The sequence below is a fragment of the Panthera tigris genome, chromosome C2, assembly GCF_018350195.1.
Source record: "Panthera tigris isolate Pti1 chromosome C2, P.tigris_Pti1_mat1.1, whole genome shotgun sequence".
Classification (NCBI taxonomy): domain Eukaryota; kingdom Metazoa; phylum Chordata; class Mammalia; order Carnivora; family Felidae; genus Panthera; species Panthera tigris.
Window position 1 is genome coordinate 32004862 of NC_056668.1, and position 14593 is coordinate 32019454.

Below are 14593 nucleotides of genomic sequence, written 5' to 3' on the forward strand. Positions count from 1 at the left end.
TGCTAAAATCCAGGAATGAGTTTGCCAAGTTGATGTATTTTTCCATAACGGTGCATAAATTATGACCATATACAACATGCTACAAAGAACTTTACGGTCATATAAACATTGTCTTGTTCTGCTTATTGAAAATTTAAGTTAAATCAAGAGATAACATTTACCTGAAATGATTTTTAAAGTACTAAACAGTCACAAGTAACTATTTTACTACTCTTAAAATGCTTTTCCTCATATTAAAAGAATAGAGAAAGAAGAATCTACAGAGTGTTAGGAATACAAATTGGGTCTCTAATATCCTCAAGTAGAATCTCTTGCAGATAATTTGAGCAGAAAGTTCTGAGGGCTCTAAGCTCCCGCCAGGGCTGACTGTGGATAAATTGTCTCTGGTTCTCATCTCATAGACGAATTGAACACAGGCATGGGCGGCCCATACTTTAAACTTGATGACTTGTAACCATCAGCTGTTACTGCCAGGAATGCTTTAAAAATATGTTTTCTAGTAAAAAAAAAAAGACTAACATGAACTAAAAAATAGATCCCCCAGGGGCGCCTGGGTGGCTCAGTCGGTTAAGCGTCCGACTTCGGCTCAGGTCACGATCTCACTGTCCGTGAGTTCGAGCCCCGCGTCGGGCTCTGTGCTGACAGCTCGGAGCCTGGAGCCTGTTTCAGATTCTGTGTCTCCCTCTCTCTCTGACCCTCCCCCGTTCATGCTCTGTCTCTCCCTGTCTCAAAAATAAATAATAAAAAAACGTTAAAAAAATTAAAAAAAAAAATAGATCCCCCAAATACATGGCAGTATTATTAGGAATTGAAGTCTACTAATTCTTAAATGCTGACAAACCAATCTCTTGATGTAAAAAGAACATATACCCACTTACCACAGAACCACACTGCTCTGTTGACATTTGCTTGTATCCATTGATGGTGCTTTTAAACGCTTCATTTAAATGTCAAACTAGGTGACAGGCATCAAGCCTATAGACTACTGCCCATCAAACTGGTGGCTGAAGAATTTTTCTATAATTGTTTACCTTCTATACATTCTCCCCTAAATAATAAAATAATTAAATAAACGTGCTCTTTATCGGCTCTAAGCCATGGACAGCTGTGAATACCACAGAAGCACCTCTCTAGTTGAATGGAATCAGAAAGATATGCACAGTCAAGCTGTTCAAAATATTGTTTTATGTGTGGAACAACACTGTCATAAGACGTTTGGAAGCCAAGCACAATCTCAGAAGTAAGGGAATCTGTGGCAGCCTGTTCTGGCTGATGGGAAACAAGACTGAAATCTCCCATGAAGCAAGCAATAGGACACCTTCCAGGGTTAGAAACAGCCTTTTGGATGGTTTAAAAAAAAAAAAAAAAGAAAAAGAAAAAAGCAGGGAGAGACAGAAAGGCAAGGAAGTGAAGATCAAAGCTATCTCCCTGTACACTACAGATAATCTTTTCTCTTCCTTTTCTTGAACAGCAAGATTGAAGGGAAGGGCTGGAGGTGGAGGGAGAAGGGGAAAAGGAAACCATGCTAATCCAGCATTGTAAAGAAAGGAGGTGGTCTTTTGATCTCCACAGGATGGCAACTTTATTGGCTATGCATAAGCAGTTTCCAACCAGCTGATCAACCAGGTATTAATGCTCGACCCCTCCATGATCAGTAACCATGAAGTGAGTTATCTGTGAACAGCAGTCAAGCAGAAGGTTCATCTACTACAAAATGACTGCCAGCCCATGCCCGACATAGAGGGGAAGAGCAACCCCGGGGGGAAACGGTTGTCCCTCCACAGGCTCTCCCTTGACGAGTACCAATTATTTGCCTTGGGACTCAGAGAAAAATCTTTCTTCGAGTGTGCATGAGTGAGAATGACATCAAAATACAACTTGGAAACTACATGCTTTTGCAACCCCAGCAGTCGTTTTTTCGACTTCTCTTCAAGTCACTTCTCCTAAGCATGCCAAAAAAATGCAGACATGATAAAGGCTCGAAGTGAATCAGTCCAGTGTAAAGAAATGATTGGCTTGCCTGGTGATCTAAAAACCTAAAGACCATTTATTTCATGGCAGGAAAAGGCATGCCTCCCCTCCAGATTTTCAAGTGTTCAAACCTCACTCTTATTTAGGTGGATTTTTTGGGTGAGTTTTAACCGTAAAAACAAACAAAAAAATATTGAGGGCTCCTGGGTGGCTTAGTCAGGTAAGCATGTGGCTCTTGATTTCAGCTCACGTCATGATTTCAGGGTTCGTGGGATCGAGCCCCGTGTCAGGCTCTGCACTGAGAGCACAAAGCCTGCCTGGATTCTCTCTCTGTACCTGCCTGACTTGCGCACACTCTTTCAAAATAAATACACTTTTTAAAAAACGATTGAATCTTTTTTACATTTTTCATTTCTCTCTTTCAACTGGGAAAGTACATGTGGTCACGAGTTTTGGAATCAGCTTGGTGCAAATCCCTGTTCTTCCATATCTCCTAACCTCTCTGTGATGTAGTTTCTACTACACAAAACAAGGATATAGTAACATCCTTATAAAACAAGGATACAGTAATATTTTATTAGTAATAGTACCTATGTCATAAGGTTCTTATAAGTATTAACAAGATAGGGTGAATGCTCGATAAATATTGGTAACATATCTTCACAGCGATAGAAGTGGTCACTGTAGAGTTTCTTATGCTACCCCAAAATTCAAACTGCATCTCATTTTTTATTATGTATTTCCTTCTTTCATTTTATTGGTCTCCTCTAAGCAAAAGTGTTATCACATACTAGGTAACTAATTAGTTTTTCACTCCTTTATATAAATCAAGGCAGTTAATATTCTCAAGTCTCGTTAAACGTAACTTTAAAAAGCTATTCTAGGGGCGCGTTGGGTGGCTCGGTCAGTTGAGTGTCTGACTTCGGCTCAGGTCATGATCTCCCAGTCTGTGGGTCCGAGCCCCGCGTCGGGCTCTGTGCTGACAGCTCAGAGCCTGGAGCCTGCTTTGGATTCTGTGTCTCCCTCTCTCTCTGCCCCTTCACGGTTCATGCTCTGTCTCTGGCTCCGTCTCTGTCTCTGTCTGTCTCTCTCTCTCTCTCAAAAATAAATAAAACATTAAAAAAATTTTTTAAGCTATTCTATGAATTCATTAAAGATTTAAATGTTTCAAATAGCTTTTTTTGTTTTAAAAATGCAAAATGTCTAGTTCTTTATATAGTGGGTACATACAGAGTATACACACAGACATCAAATGTTCAGAAACCCACTTTTCAGATTTGCTTTTCATACTGTGTACAGTCAGAGCACTGTTCTGTCTGCTCCCACTCCACCTCCTCCTGTCTTTTAAAACTAGCTGAATTCTGGATCTATTTCTACTACACTTCTCCAGACTTGGGCTTCTGGTTTCACTTCTTTTCCTTTCTTCTTATCAGTTTTCTTAATTTATTCCACAGATTACCTTAGGTCTAACTTTAAATTGAATAACGACTTTGATTTCCCTGTACTCTCCTGTAAGAAATCAAGCCTGCAAATCAGTTATACTTTCAAGAAGCAAACGTTTTTAAAAGGGCCAGAGATGAACACAAGCATTACCTTAGCATCTTTTGTTAACACAGATGACACAGGAAGACTCAACTATCTACGATCTTCACTTGGCAAGTGAGGAAACCATTCATGTTTCCTCCCTCTTATTCTTGTTGCCAACATTGTTAATTTTAGATATCCAGGCAATGTAAAATAAGCAAACAAACAACTGTCCTTGTAGATTTGAAATTCAGCATTTTGTACCACTTTAATTCACACAAGAATATTTCATTTGTCACAGTGAAGACTAAGGGAAAACTTCTGGTAAACTTTATGTTCTCGGGAGATTTTAACCATAAATATCGTATGCGCTAGAGGGCCCATTATCAAGAAATAAGGATACTCTAAAGGATGTCAAAGCATTCAAATAAATGTATTTTAAAAGCCAAAAAGTTTATAAACAAACTATTAAGAAATTGCTGGAATTACCAAAGAATCTTGTGTGGAGGTTTTGGGTGGGGGGAAGACCAGACACCCAGATTAGTGGCTCACATAGTGAAACAACGAAAATATGGCCCTCTTCCCACAAGAAAAAGATCCCCCCTCCTATAAAGGAAGAAAGATAGCACTGCAAATTTTTACTGTATGTAAAATTCAGATCTCATCCTAAATTTGAACTGAAATTCAATTACTTTTTCTCCTTAAAATCAGGTTTTAGAAAATGGAATTGAGGGGAGGAAGTCTATCAAGAAAAGAATGTTTAGAATCAGTTCCTGAGAGATCGTACAGGTTTTTTTGCAGTGCTACCCCATCCACTCCCCTCACCAAAAGTCTAGCTATCCTCAGAAAAGAACACTCAGATACATAAACTCACTAAAGAAATCCACCTCAATAAATGATTTTCTGAATACGCCTTTTTCCCAAAACCTTAGGTACCTAGAACAAAAACAGTTGTAGCATTAGATTAATAAATAAAAGGCTACAAAAAGCAAACACATATTCCAACATAACATTTGATGTTAAGTGTAACATCAACACATCAAAAGAGAGTTTTATGGTCTTTTTGAAGAAAACTATAGGACTTTGTTAGGTTGGCATCCAGGTTTAAAAAAAGAAAAGAAAAGAAAGAAAAAAAAGAACTGACAACCAATAGATACTTTTACAGGTTAAATCTTGTTGAAGAGACCTTACCCCCTCAGTACACTTTGATTTATTTAAGCTCACCACATTTCTCTTAAATACACTCCATTAACAAGCGATAGACTGTGATCTTAGGCTTGAGGCAAGATATGAAACACAATCTTTCAAGAACTTCATTCATTCCCTGTCCAGGTGTCTTGAGCACACCCCACTCTAGTTACTTATCTGAGTTCTGTGAAGTTTTATTCAAATCAATAGTGTGGCTTTAGAACAGCACACTGTCAGGAAATCACCCCAGCAGCCCAGTAATTTGGCCTCCAAAGTTCAGATTCGTGGCAGAGTGAAAGTCATCAGAGGAATGATAAAGAGCTTCGGGTTAAATATGAGAAAGCCCCTCCCAAAGACACCTCTGACCTGCACCCTGGTGAATGACACCTCGGTGGGGAAAACCCAGGCTTATGAAAAAGCATCAGTGGCTTCACTGGAAAATTAAATTAGAAAAAACAAAGCCAGAAATCAGTTAACTTTTAAGATTATAAATGCCTCCTACCTATTTAAATTACCAATCACAGATACTAATTCATGGAATTATTCAATCTGAAAGGAACACCTCCTACCCTGGATATTTCACGGATATTCCTCCAAGTGAGGCCAGAACGGGCACACTGACACGACCAGCTTTCAGTGATACCCTATTAGTGTGACCCTATCTTTAATCTACAGACGTGATAAAATGTCCCAACATATACAAACTCAGCTCAAACAGTGACTAATGACCATTAATCCCCCTATCTTTAGTAATCTGCCTCTCTAGTCATTTATCACACTGACACCTCACTTTACACACGTGAATAAACTTTAACTGAGAAGGTGAATCAACAAAAATCTCAAAGGTATCTGAAGCTGTAAATTAAACTAAGGGGAGAAGCAGCAAAGAGAGACAAATAGAGAGATCAGACCTTAATGTTTCTGATTTGCATCTGTGGCTGGGGTGTGGGGGGTGGAGAGCTATTCAATCATCCAGATCTGCAAACTAAGAAAGAAGAGGCTCTATCACGGAAAGGGGAAGCTGGAAGTAAGAGGCAGTCCCAAAGAGTTGGTTTAATCTCCTCATCCATCCACTGCAAAATATACAACAACTTCAGTTTTCTGTTTTCTTCAAAGGAATAACAATTTAATGGAGTCCTTGGTCTAGCTGCAAATGTTCCTTTTAGTCAGGAAGCATGTTCACTAGGCTAATTCTTTCAGGGATCTGCTATCATTTAGCTGATGTGCATTTTCTTTTTCATATTTCACTGACTTAAAGTAAAATCCTTGGTCAACACATAAACCATAGCCATGGACCACAAAAAGCTAAGACCAACCCTTCAAAACTGTTTCATAATCATGGAAACTGAGTGATTCTAAGTGATAGGCTCTGATGCAACTTGAAGCTCAGTATTCAACTATTTAAAAAAAAGAAAAAAAATCCCCTGAGGTGTAGTGTGTGTGTGAGTGTGTGTGTGCGTGCGCGCGCGCGCGTGCGTGCGTGTGTGTGTGTGTGTGTGTGTTAAGGCCTGAAATTGGAGCCTTGATTGAAACCAGAATCTACCAAAAGGGAAGAAAGAAAAGTTGAGTCGTGGCTCACCCTTAGTAAAAGTTTCTTAGGGAGTGTAAGAAAACTACTTTAAGTGTATGTTACTCAGCAGGACCTCATGGTAGCATCCTTACAACGATTCCTATGAAAAGTTTCAGTACCATTTAATTAATCGCCAAAATCTTAAATTCAGCCTTCTGCTTTCCCTCGCCAATGAAAATTCCCAGGCAACTAACTGTTCCCTTTCCTATACTTGCAACCGCCTGATTTCCTTCTAAATCCAGCCAGGCAGAGTGGCTAGTTGATGCCCTACCCTAAGAAGGAGTTATTTCCTGAAGTTTCTTCAGAATCTAATTTAATTACAGACCTTGGTTACATAAAACTAACTACTAATAACTCCTTGTGCTCGGAAGAGGAGGGGCGAATTGGACGACCAGGTTCAGGAATCCTGGCGAGTCTCTGGGCCCCAAGTTCTCCGGGCGCACATCACCCTCTCCGAGGGAAGCTGCCTGACGAAGGATAAAACTCATTTTGGCTCATCCGGAGGCCCCAAGCTCACCGCCAACCGCTGCCTCCTCCCACCCGGGAGCTCAGACCGTGCGTTTGCCCAGAGTGATCTGGGCGTGCCCCGAACTTGGCAAAAGGCCGAGGTCTGAGATGAGGCTTGGGGGTCTTGGGGGAAGGGGGGAAAGGGACGACCAAAAGTGCAAACTAAGAACCTTTTCGTTTGAAACTCCCACAGGGATCGAACCCCTCCAGCCTCAGGAGGGAGCGGTCGCCGAAACCCGGTTCGAGGTTTGATTCCGAAAAGTGGGGAGGGGGCGAGCAAGGGGGATGAAGGGTGAAGAAAGAAGACGCGAGGTTACCTGAACAGAGACATATTAATCCAAAGAGGTAAAAGTGAGCAGGCTCCGCGATCATTGTCCTCGGGTGGATCCTGCATACAGTCTCATGCCAAGAGGAGGGGATAGAAATGGGGTCCCCAAATTTATGAAGAGAAGCCACACACCACACACACTACACACAAAGGCTTAATATAAGCAACGTGGGTCAATCCGCCAGGAGTTCTCAGGGCAATTTACTTGTCGACCTTTCCGGACGCTTGTCAATACCTCAGAGCCCTTTGCAGACCAAGAATCCCAAGGTTTGCCTTCTCTGGCTCCAGGCTTTCCGACGAGGCTCGGCCACTTCCAAGAATCATCCAAAGCGAACAACAAAGAGCCGAGGGAGAAGAGCAGTTGTGCGGTTTCCTGCCTCCGGGTCTCGCCGAGCCTCCCGGCGTGCGCCCCCACACTGTGCGCCCGAGCGCCGCGGCGAGGGCAGGCGCGGCAGCGGCAAACTTGGGGTGTGAGAACGGTTTAGGGAGGGCCAAAAAGTGCTTCTCGGTCTACAGGCTAGCCCAGTCAACAGCTGGCCACGAGCGGCGGCGAGGAAGGCAGCCAAGGCAGCGGCAGCAGCTCTGGGGGACCGGCACAAGGTGCTGGGGGTGTGCCTGGGTGACTCCGCGCGCTGGGGCCGAGCGAGGGGGCGGTGCGGCGACAGTGGTTGCCCGAGCCGGCCCTTGTTCCCATCACTTGGGGGATGCGGAGGGCACTGGGTTCAGCAGCAGGTCCGCGGACAGACGCGCACCTCCTCGGTGCCCCCAGCCCCGCGCAGCGCTCACCATTGCCCCGGGTCCCTCGCCCGCCGGGGCGCGCGCTCAGGGCACCCCGAACTCTCCGCTGCTGGGACGCTGGAGCCCAAACTTCTGAGGATAGCTGCCCGCAGCCTTGTCTCGTGGGAGCTCTAAAGAGGCAGCTCCTGGACCTCCCCGGGCTGGCGGAGAGGGGCGAGGAAGATGCTGCTGCGGGTGGGAGCGACGGCCGCCGGGGCTCCCCGGAGCTCCGCCGGGATCCGCAGCGTCTGAAGTTTCTGCTCTCACGCTGCCTCTTCTCTGGCTCAATTGCTTGTGGGTTTCCCCACCGTCCCCGCAGCTCCCAGTTTCCTCCTTCTCCTCCCCGGCCCGCGAACACTTAAAGGGGCCGCGCAGTCCTTTCCATGCTTCACTCTACACTCTCCAGATGCTGGTCTGGCAACTTCTGCTCGTTAATATTTTCATCCACGAGCCAGGGTGCCCGAGTGCGCCCTCAGGTGAGAATCAAACTGCTCAGGATCAGAAATCCAAACGAATGGGAACTTGCCTTGTTTTTCTGGCTGCCCCTCGCTCCCCTGCACCTTTCTCCAAATGGAACCTCCCAGCCAAAGACTTCAAAAATCCTCCTGGTCCAGCTTAACCTCTTCCTTACCGCTTCCAGGAGTTGGAATAAACTCACAAATAACTCTACCTTGCATTACTCTGCATTTGCATTTTTTGGTTTGTTTTTAATCAAATTTGGGCAAACAAACCTGTAGGACAAGGAGGTAGAGTGATGACTATCTAGAATATATTAACTATTACACTCTATTGCATAATAGATGTGCATCGTATTACAAAAGTCACTTTTACATTGCAGTTGCTAAGAGTCCTGTGGAAAGGCTACCCAACTCAAAGGGGCGTAGGGGTGAGCCGTGGGGTCTTTTCTTTGTATTTCACCAAGAGCCTCTGTTTCAACTTTATTACTCTAGGTATTAGAATGTTAACAAGGGGGAAGTAATCAGAATGAGGGACAAAAGCAATATATATATATTTTTTTTTTTATTTTTCAGCATTTTCTAAACCAGAGGGCCTGCACTTTGACACTCCATGCACTCTCTGAAACCCCAAACTACAGTTACTATTTCTTTTAGCATGCCAAGTCTCAGTTTTCTCTTCTCAAAAATACTCTTGAAATATTAACAAATATTAACAAACCCCACCCAAAGCAAACTAAACCTAGCATATCTGAGGAGCAATCTTGCATTTGTTCACTTTTTTTTTTTTCTTTCAGTTAAGTAAGACACCTGAGACATGGTGAGGGCCCAACACATGGTAAATATTGGAATTTACAGCTATTCCTTTGGGGCGCCTGGGTGGCTCTGTCGGTTAGGCGGTTGACTTCAGCTCAGGTCATGATCTAGCAGTTTGTGAGTTCGGCCCCCCAATCGGGCTCTGCAGTGACCGCTGAAAACCTGGAGCCTGCTTCAGATTCTCTCTGCCCCTCCACTGCTTATGCTCTCTCTGTCTCTCAATAATAAATAAACGTTAAAAAATAAAAAAAAAAAACCAACCATTCTTCTTTTAAATAAATCATTACCTACAGAATTAAATACAGTCACTTCAAAATGATCATTTGGTATCTATCAGGATGCTCTCAGTGGTTGTCCCTGGAGAGGAGAAATGCATGATAGATGGTGCAGGGGAGGATGAAGTTGCTCTTTTCTTTATGCTGCTGTGCTTTTCTATTTTTTTTTTTTTTAAGTGAACATGCATTACCTAATGAACGACAAAATTTCAAAAGCAAATCATAACATTTATTTTGGTTGCTTCTGGTACAACCAATGACCATGAAGCAGCATTCTGTAGAAAGAAACTCTGGTTAACAGCACCTATCTCTGAAAGTGAAAGACAGTTTGATCCTGGGAAAGCGGAGTGAAAATTCAGTAAACAGGCTGGAGATAAGAATTCAAAGACTCCAACCAAAGTCTTTCCAGCAATAAAAACAAGAATGTGCACTAACTGCTGGAAAACATACATTGATTTGGTCTTTGTGAAAGGATATTTAGCAAGAAACGTAGAATATATCTTCCCCCCCACCCCCTTGGGATACAACATGCTATTAAGATAAGCTTACCCACTAACAGAAAATAAATAAGGTAAAGCATGGTACTTGAGAGAGAAGAGAAAATCCTTCAAATCCTCATATCATCTGAGTGCATTTTAAATAAAGATTTTGAACATCCACTGAGTAAAAGGTATATACTTTTAAATATAAACTAGAATATGTAGGAGAATTCCTACTGCATTGTTTTACAAAGTGGGTCTCCTAGTCTCTAGAAGTTTGCTAAGATTTCTCAGAATCTTCTTTATTGATCTCATTATCATTGAATGGAAACCATATGTATACTCCTTTTAATCCTTTTGTTTCTCAACCTCAGTTAGCAACAACCCTCTGTCCCTCCCCCCACCCCCAATCTCCTCTATCTTATCCTTAGAGATCATATTACCTAGGACTCAACTGTAAGAATCCTCAAGGAGTTAATTTTGGCCAGCCCCAATGAGGACCATCATGGCCAACCTCATACGCTGCCCCTTTCTTTTTCCTCTGCCTCATGCAAAGTGTACTTTTCTGTCAATTATATCAGAAAGGTGGCATCTGAAGATAAGAAGTTGTATTCAGAAGATATTAGGGATCTATAACAAATGAAACTCAATGTACTTAAGAACTTTTGCAACTCCTTTCTTCCACTCACTTACCTACTGTTACCCATGAAAAGAAACACTTTATAAACATCATCTATGTACAAGAAACAGTAAAGGGCTCTGTGGCAAGATGCAAATAGAAACCCAACCACAAGGCCCCCTGAGCTCTTACTATAGCGAGCCATACAAGCTCCAGAGTGGAACCTATCAAAAGAAGTAGAAGCAATGTGTCATTGGGGTTAAATGACAGTTCAATCATTCCTGGAGATGGACGAATCATAGCCAGTGCCACCTTTCCATTTCTACTCCTGAAGATTAAATTACTAATAGAATACAGAAATGTGCAGTGTGTCTGTATGAGTATGTGTGCAAATGCACTCACACCATGTAGACATGGATAGGGTGTCCACCCATGTCAGGTCTTCAGGCAAGTCTGACACATACAATAGAACTCTGACTCATTCCAGACTGGTTGGGAGACAAATAGCAACGTAAGGAGAAAGCGCCATTAACTTGCACTCTGAAACTCTGTTCTCATCACTATGATCTGAGTAAGTCATGACTTCTAAAGTTCCATGTGGAGAATTCTGATCTCATTTGGAGCTTATGAAATTCAGGATCCCTGAAATGTCTTCTTGAGAATTTGGAGGAAACTCGAACACAATACACTCAAAGAGCCATGTGAATGGGGCTTCTTTGGCAGTAAATATTCTAGAGCTGTGATAATCTCTTAGGTTGGTCTGATCTGATTTTTTTGATGGGGGTAGTTACGGGAACTCAGGAAATAACAAAACTCCCAGGGTCCCTCCAGGAATTCCAGATATCACCCAGATCAGGAGGAACAGAGCTCCTGAGGAAACTACAAACCCGAACAGTGCTCTCTCTCCACCTCCTAGGAAGAAGCCTTAGAATCAGACTGTGCCTGGGTATGGGATATACAGTAAGAGGTTCCAGGAGATCTGGTGAGAAGCAGCATGTAATACATACAGTCCACATGAAGGCTGTGCTGCATATTCCAAGATAGTATCTCTTAGGGTACGACAGCTAGCTTAGCAATTTTTACATGAAACTGCTGAATAATCTATGAAATCTTTTGTATCTAAGTCAATGAACTACGTAGAATATTTGAATAATTTAATATTTGAGTATTTTTTTTCTAAGTGGGATATCTATGAGAAATGCCATTCGATAAAGTGACCTAAAGTAACCCTAATAAAGAGAGAATAAACACATCTGTTGGAAACATCTACTGTTTTGAGAAGCCCTGTCTCTTTAGTAAACACTGCTTAGTCTATGCCATGCTGCTCATGTAGTCATATCTCTAATCTTCCATTCCTAACAATTAAGAGCCTCAGCTTTCCTTGCTAAACTGCACGTGGTAGTTACTTTGGAGGAAACTTACTTTTGCTTAAAGGAGCAATACAGTATCACTTACATATTCTCCCTGCCATGTATTATAGCAACAAGTCATATGTAAGAAATCACGTATGGCGGAGGATACAGAGTTAACATGCAATGGCAGTTCACGAGCGAGAGAAGTAATTTAGGACTGGAGAAATAAAAAAAAGGAACGAAAAGAATACTAGATAAGATTTTTAAGTAAGTGTTAACTTTTTTTTTCATGAAAGAGTCAAGTTTACCATGATGCTTTCTTTTAAATGTACACAGGGCACACTTTAACAGCATTTCTTTTGCTTGTTTGCTTCTCTGGCTTTTAGAATGTGTAATTATGGGCCCCAAACTGGGAACCATAGGGAGAAGAGATTTCCTGGTTATGTGTCTTCACTTACTTAAAGACTTAAGGCACTGTCACCTGGACCAATTTCTTCACTACAGGAAAGGGTGCGAGAGAACTCCATTAGTTTCACTGTCTCTAAAGCTCATTAAAAAATTTCAGCTATGATGCACTCAAGCTTCTGTGGAATTACTGTAAATGTGCTTGCCTTTTACCATCTCAGCACCTTGGGGACATTGCACATGTTCTGAACCTAGGTGCTATATTGGTAAGTCTTTTTGGTAGAATCTGGGACCTTAACTATTCGGGCCCTTTATAGACATTGCCTTGATCTAATTCTCACCATGATTATGTGAGGTGGTATTATCATCGGAACTTAGAGATAAGGTTGAGACAGTAAATCATTAGCCAAAGGTTCAGGGGTCTGTAAGTCATGGATCTTATATTTGAATCCAACTTGTTTTCAGCCACAGCACATAGAAGGGGAGGGGAAAGAGAGTTTCATGGTAGGATAGGCTTGGGAGACTTTGAGGTCATCACATTTAAAAATGGCACAAAGCCTTTGATATGCAAATGGCCATGTGAGTCCCCAAGGGAAGAGCTTCTGGAGAAGCCCTGCCTTTTTAGTAAATGTTGCTCCTTCTACACCACATTACTACTACAGTATCTCCAATGCTCCACACCTGAAAGTTAAGATCGTCGGCTTTCCCTGATTAAATTGCATATGATACTTACCTGGGGGAAATTTATTTGTCTTGAAAAGAGCGATGTAGTATTCCTTACTGAAAAAGGCTGTAAATTGAAGTGACTGCTTGTCCAGGCCACACTTCAAAGAGCAGCCAGAGGGATCTTGTTGAAACCTGAGTCAAACTACATTCTCTCCTGTGCCCAAAACCCTCCAATGGTTTCCTACCTCACTTTGAGAGCTCACTCTTCCCTGACAGTATCTCCTTCCCCATTTACTTGGCCTCGCCAATTTGCTCCACAGCAAAGGCCTCCGTGTTCTTCCAGATTGTTAGCCAGCAACCACCTGCCTCAAATATCTCATTCTTGCTCTGGCTTGAATCCTCACTTCCATTAACCTATAAGCCTCCTCTTTCCTCTGTCAGGTTTTAATAAAAATCAAACCTTCTCAGAATCTTTTCTGATCACCAATTATAAAATTACATTTTTATGCAATACCTTCCCTACCCATTCCATGTTTTCTTTTTCTGTTTTGTTTTGTTTTTCTCACCAGAGCACCTACCCCATCCAGGATGCTATATATTTCTTTATTTATTTTTGTCGACTGCTTCGCTCCTCCTAGAATATTACACAGAGTCAGGAATTCTTGGCTACTTTACTCACTTTTATATTTCCAGCGTCCAAAACAGAGCCCAGCACCCCATAGACCCTCAAAGATTTGTTGAATGAGTGAATAAATGAATGAATGAACCATATTTCATGGTTAAAATATCTTTTGGGAAAATGCTTCTTTAGTGAAACTGTCTCTGTAGTTCTAAAGTATATTTTCTCCAATATGTAGTTCTATTATTTATTAAATCATTAATTTTTCATAATTGAGAAACCTCAAGTTTAAAGAAACCGACTTTCCCCAGACCACTCCTTTGGTTGTACTTTATCCAAAGCCAGAACCCAGTCCTCTAAATCACTATAGATTTCTTTCCACTGGAATAGGTTAATCAGAAACCACTTAATAAGATTCTCTACCTTTAGAATCATCAGTAGATATGATACAATATAATACATATTATATTATTCCATATTATATAGTGAAGTTTGCACATTTCTAACTTATCTTCAGGAAAATAGGAATCATAGCTTTTAAAAAATTCTTCAGTTCCTAATAGCATAAAGCTAAGAACAGCCAACATTTATATAGCTTTATGTGCTAGAGGCACTGTGTACAGTATTTTACATATTTAAATCCTCAGAAATACATTATTTGATCAATTAATATTGTCCTGTTTTATACACGAGGGATGAAGGGATTCAGGTAATATGAGGCTGAGAACATACTTGAACCTTGGCTACTTGGATTTACCCCTGCAAATAAAAGCTGTTACTTAATGTTATTCTTTTTTTTAATGTTTATTTATTTATTTTGAGAGAGAAAGAGAGAGTAGGGGAGTGGTAGAGAGGGAGAAAGAGAGAGGGAGAGAATACCAAGCAGGCTCAGTGCTGTCAGCACAGAGTCTGATGTGGGGCTCAACCTCACAAAGAGCAAGATCATGATCTGAGCTGAAATCAAGAGTCAGTTGCTGAAGTGACTGAGCCACCCAGGTGCCCCCAAAGTAATGTTATTGTTACAGATTTGGGTCTAGCTGGA

The 14593-nt window shown here is 41.8% G+C and overlaps 1 protein-coding gene across 4 annotated transcripts in view; it reads right to left on the reverse strand.

The window, feature by feature from the left end:
* Window positions 1-7132, reverse strand: part of ROBO1 (roundabout guidance receptor 1) — a 401827-nt gene extending 394695 nt beyond the window's left edge. For all 4 annotated transcript variants that reach the window (XM_042956244.1, XM_015540481.2, XM_042956243.1 and 1 more), the window contains exon 1: window positions 7078-7132. In XM_042956244.1, the coding sequence (XP_042812178.1) occupies window positions 7078-7132 (55 nt within the window). The remainder of the gene's footprint in view (window positions 1-7077) is intronic.
* Window positions 7133-14593: the final 7461 nt, after the last annotated feature.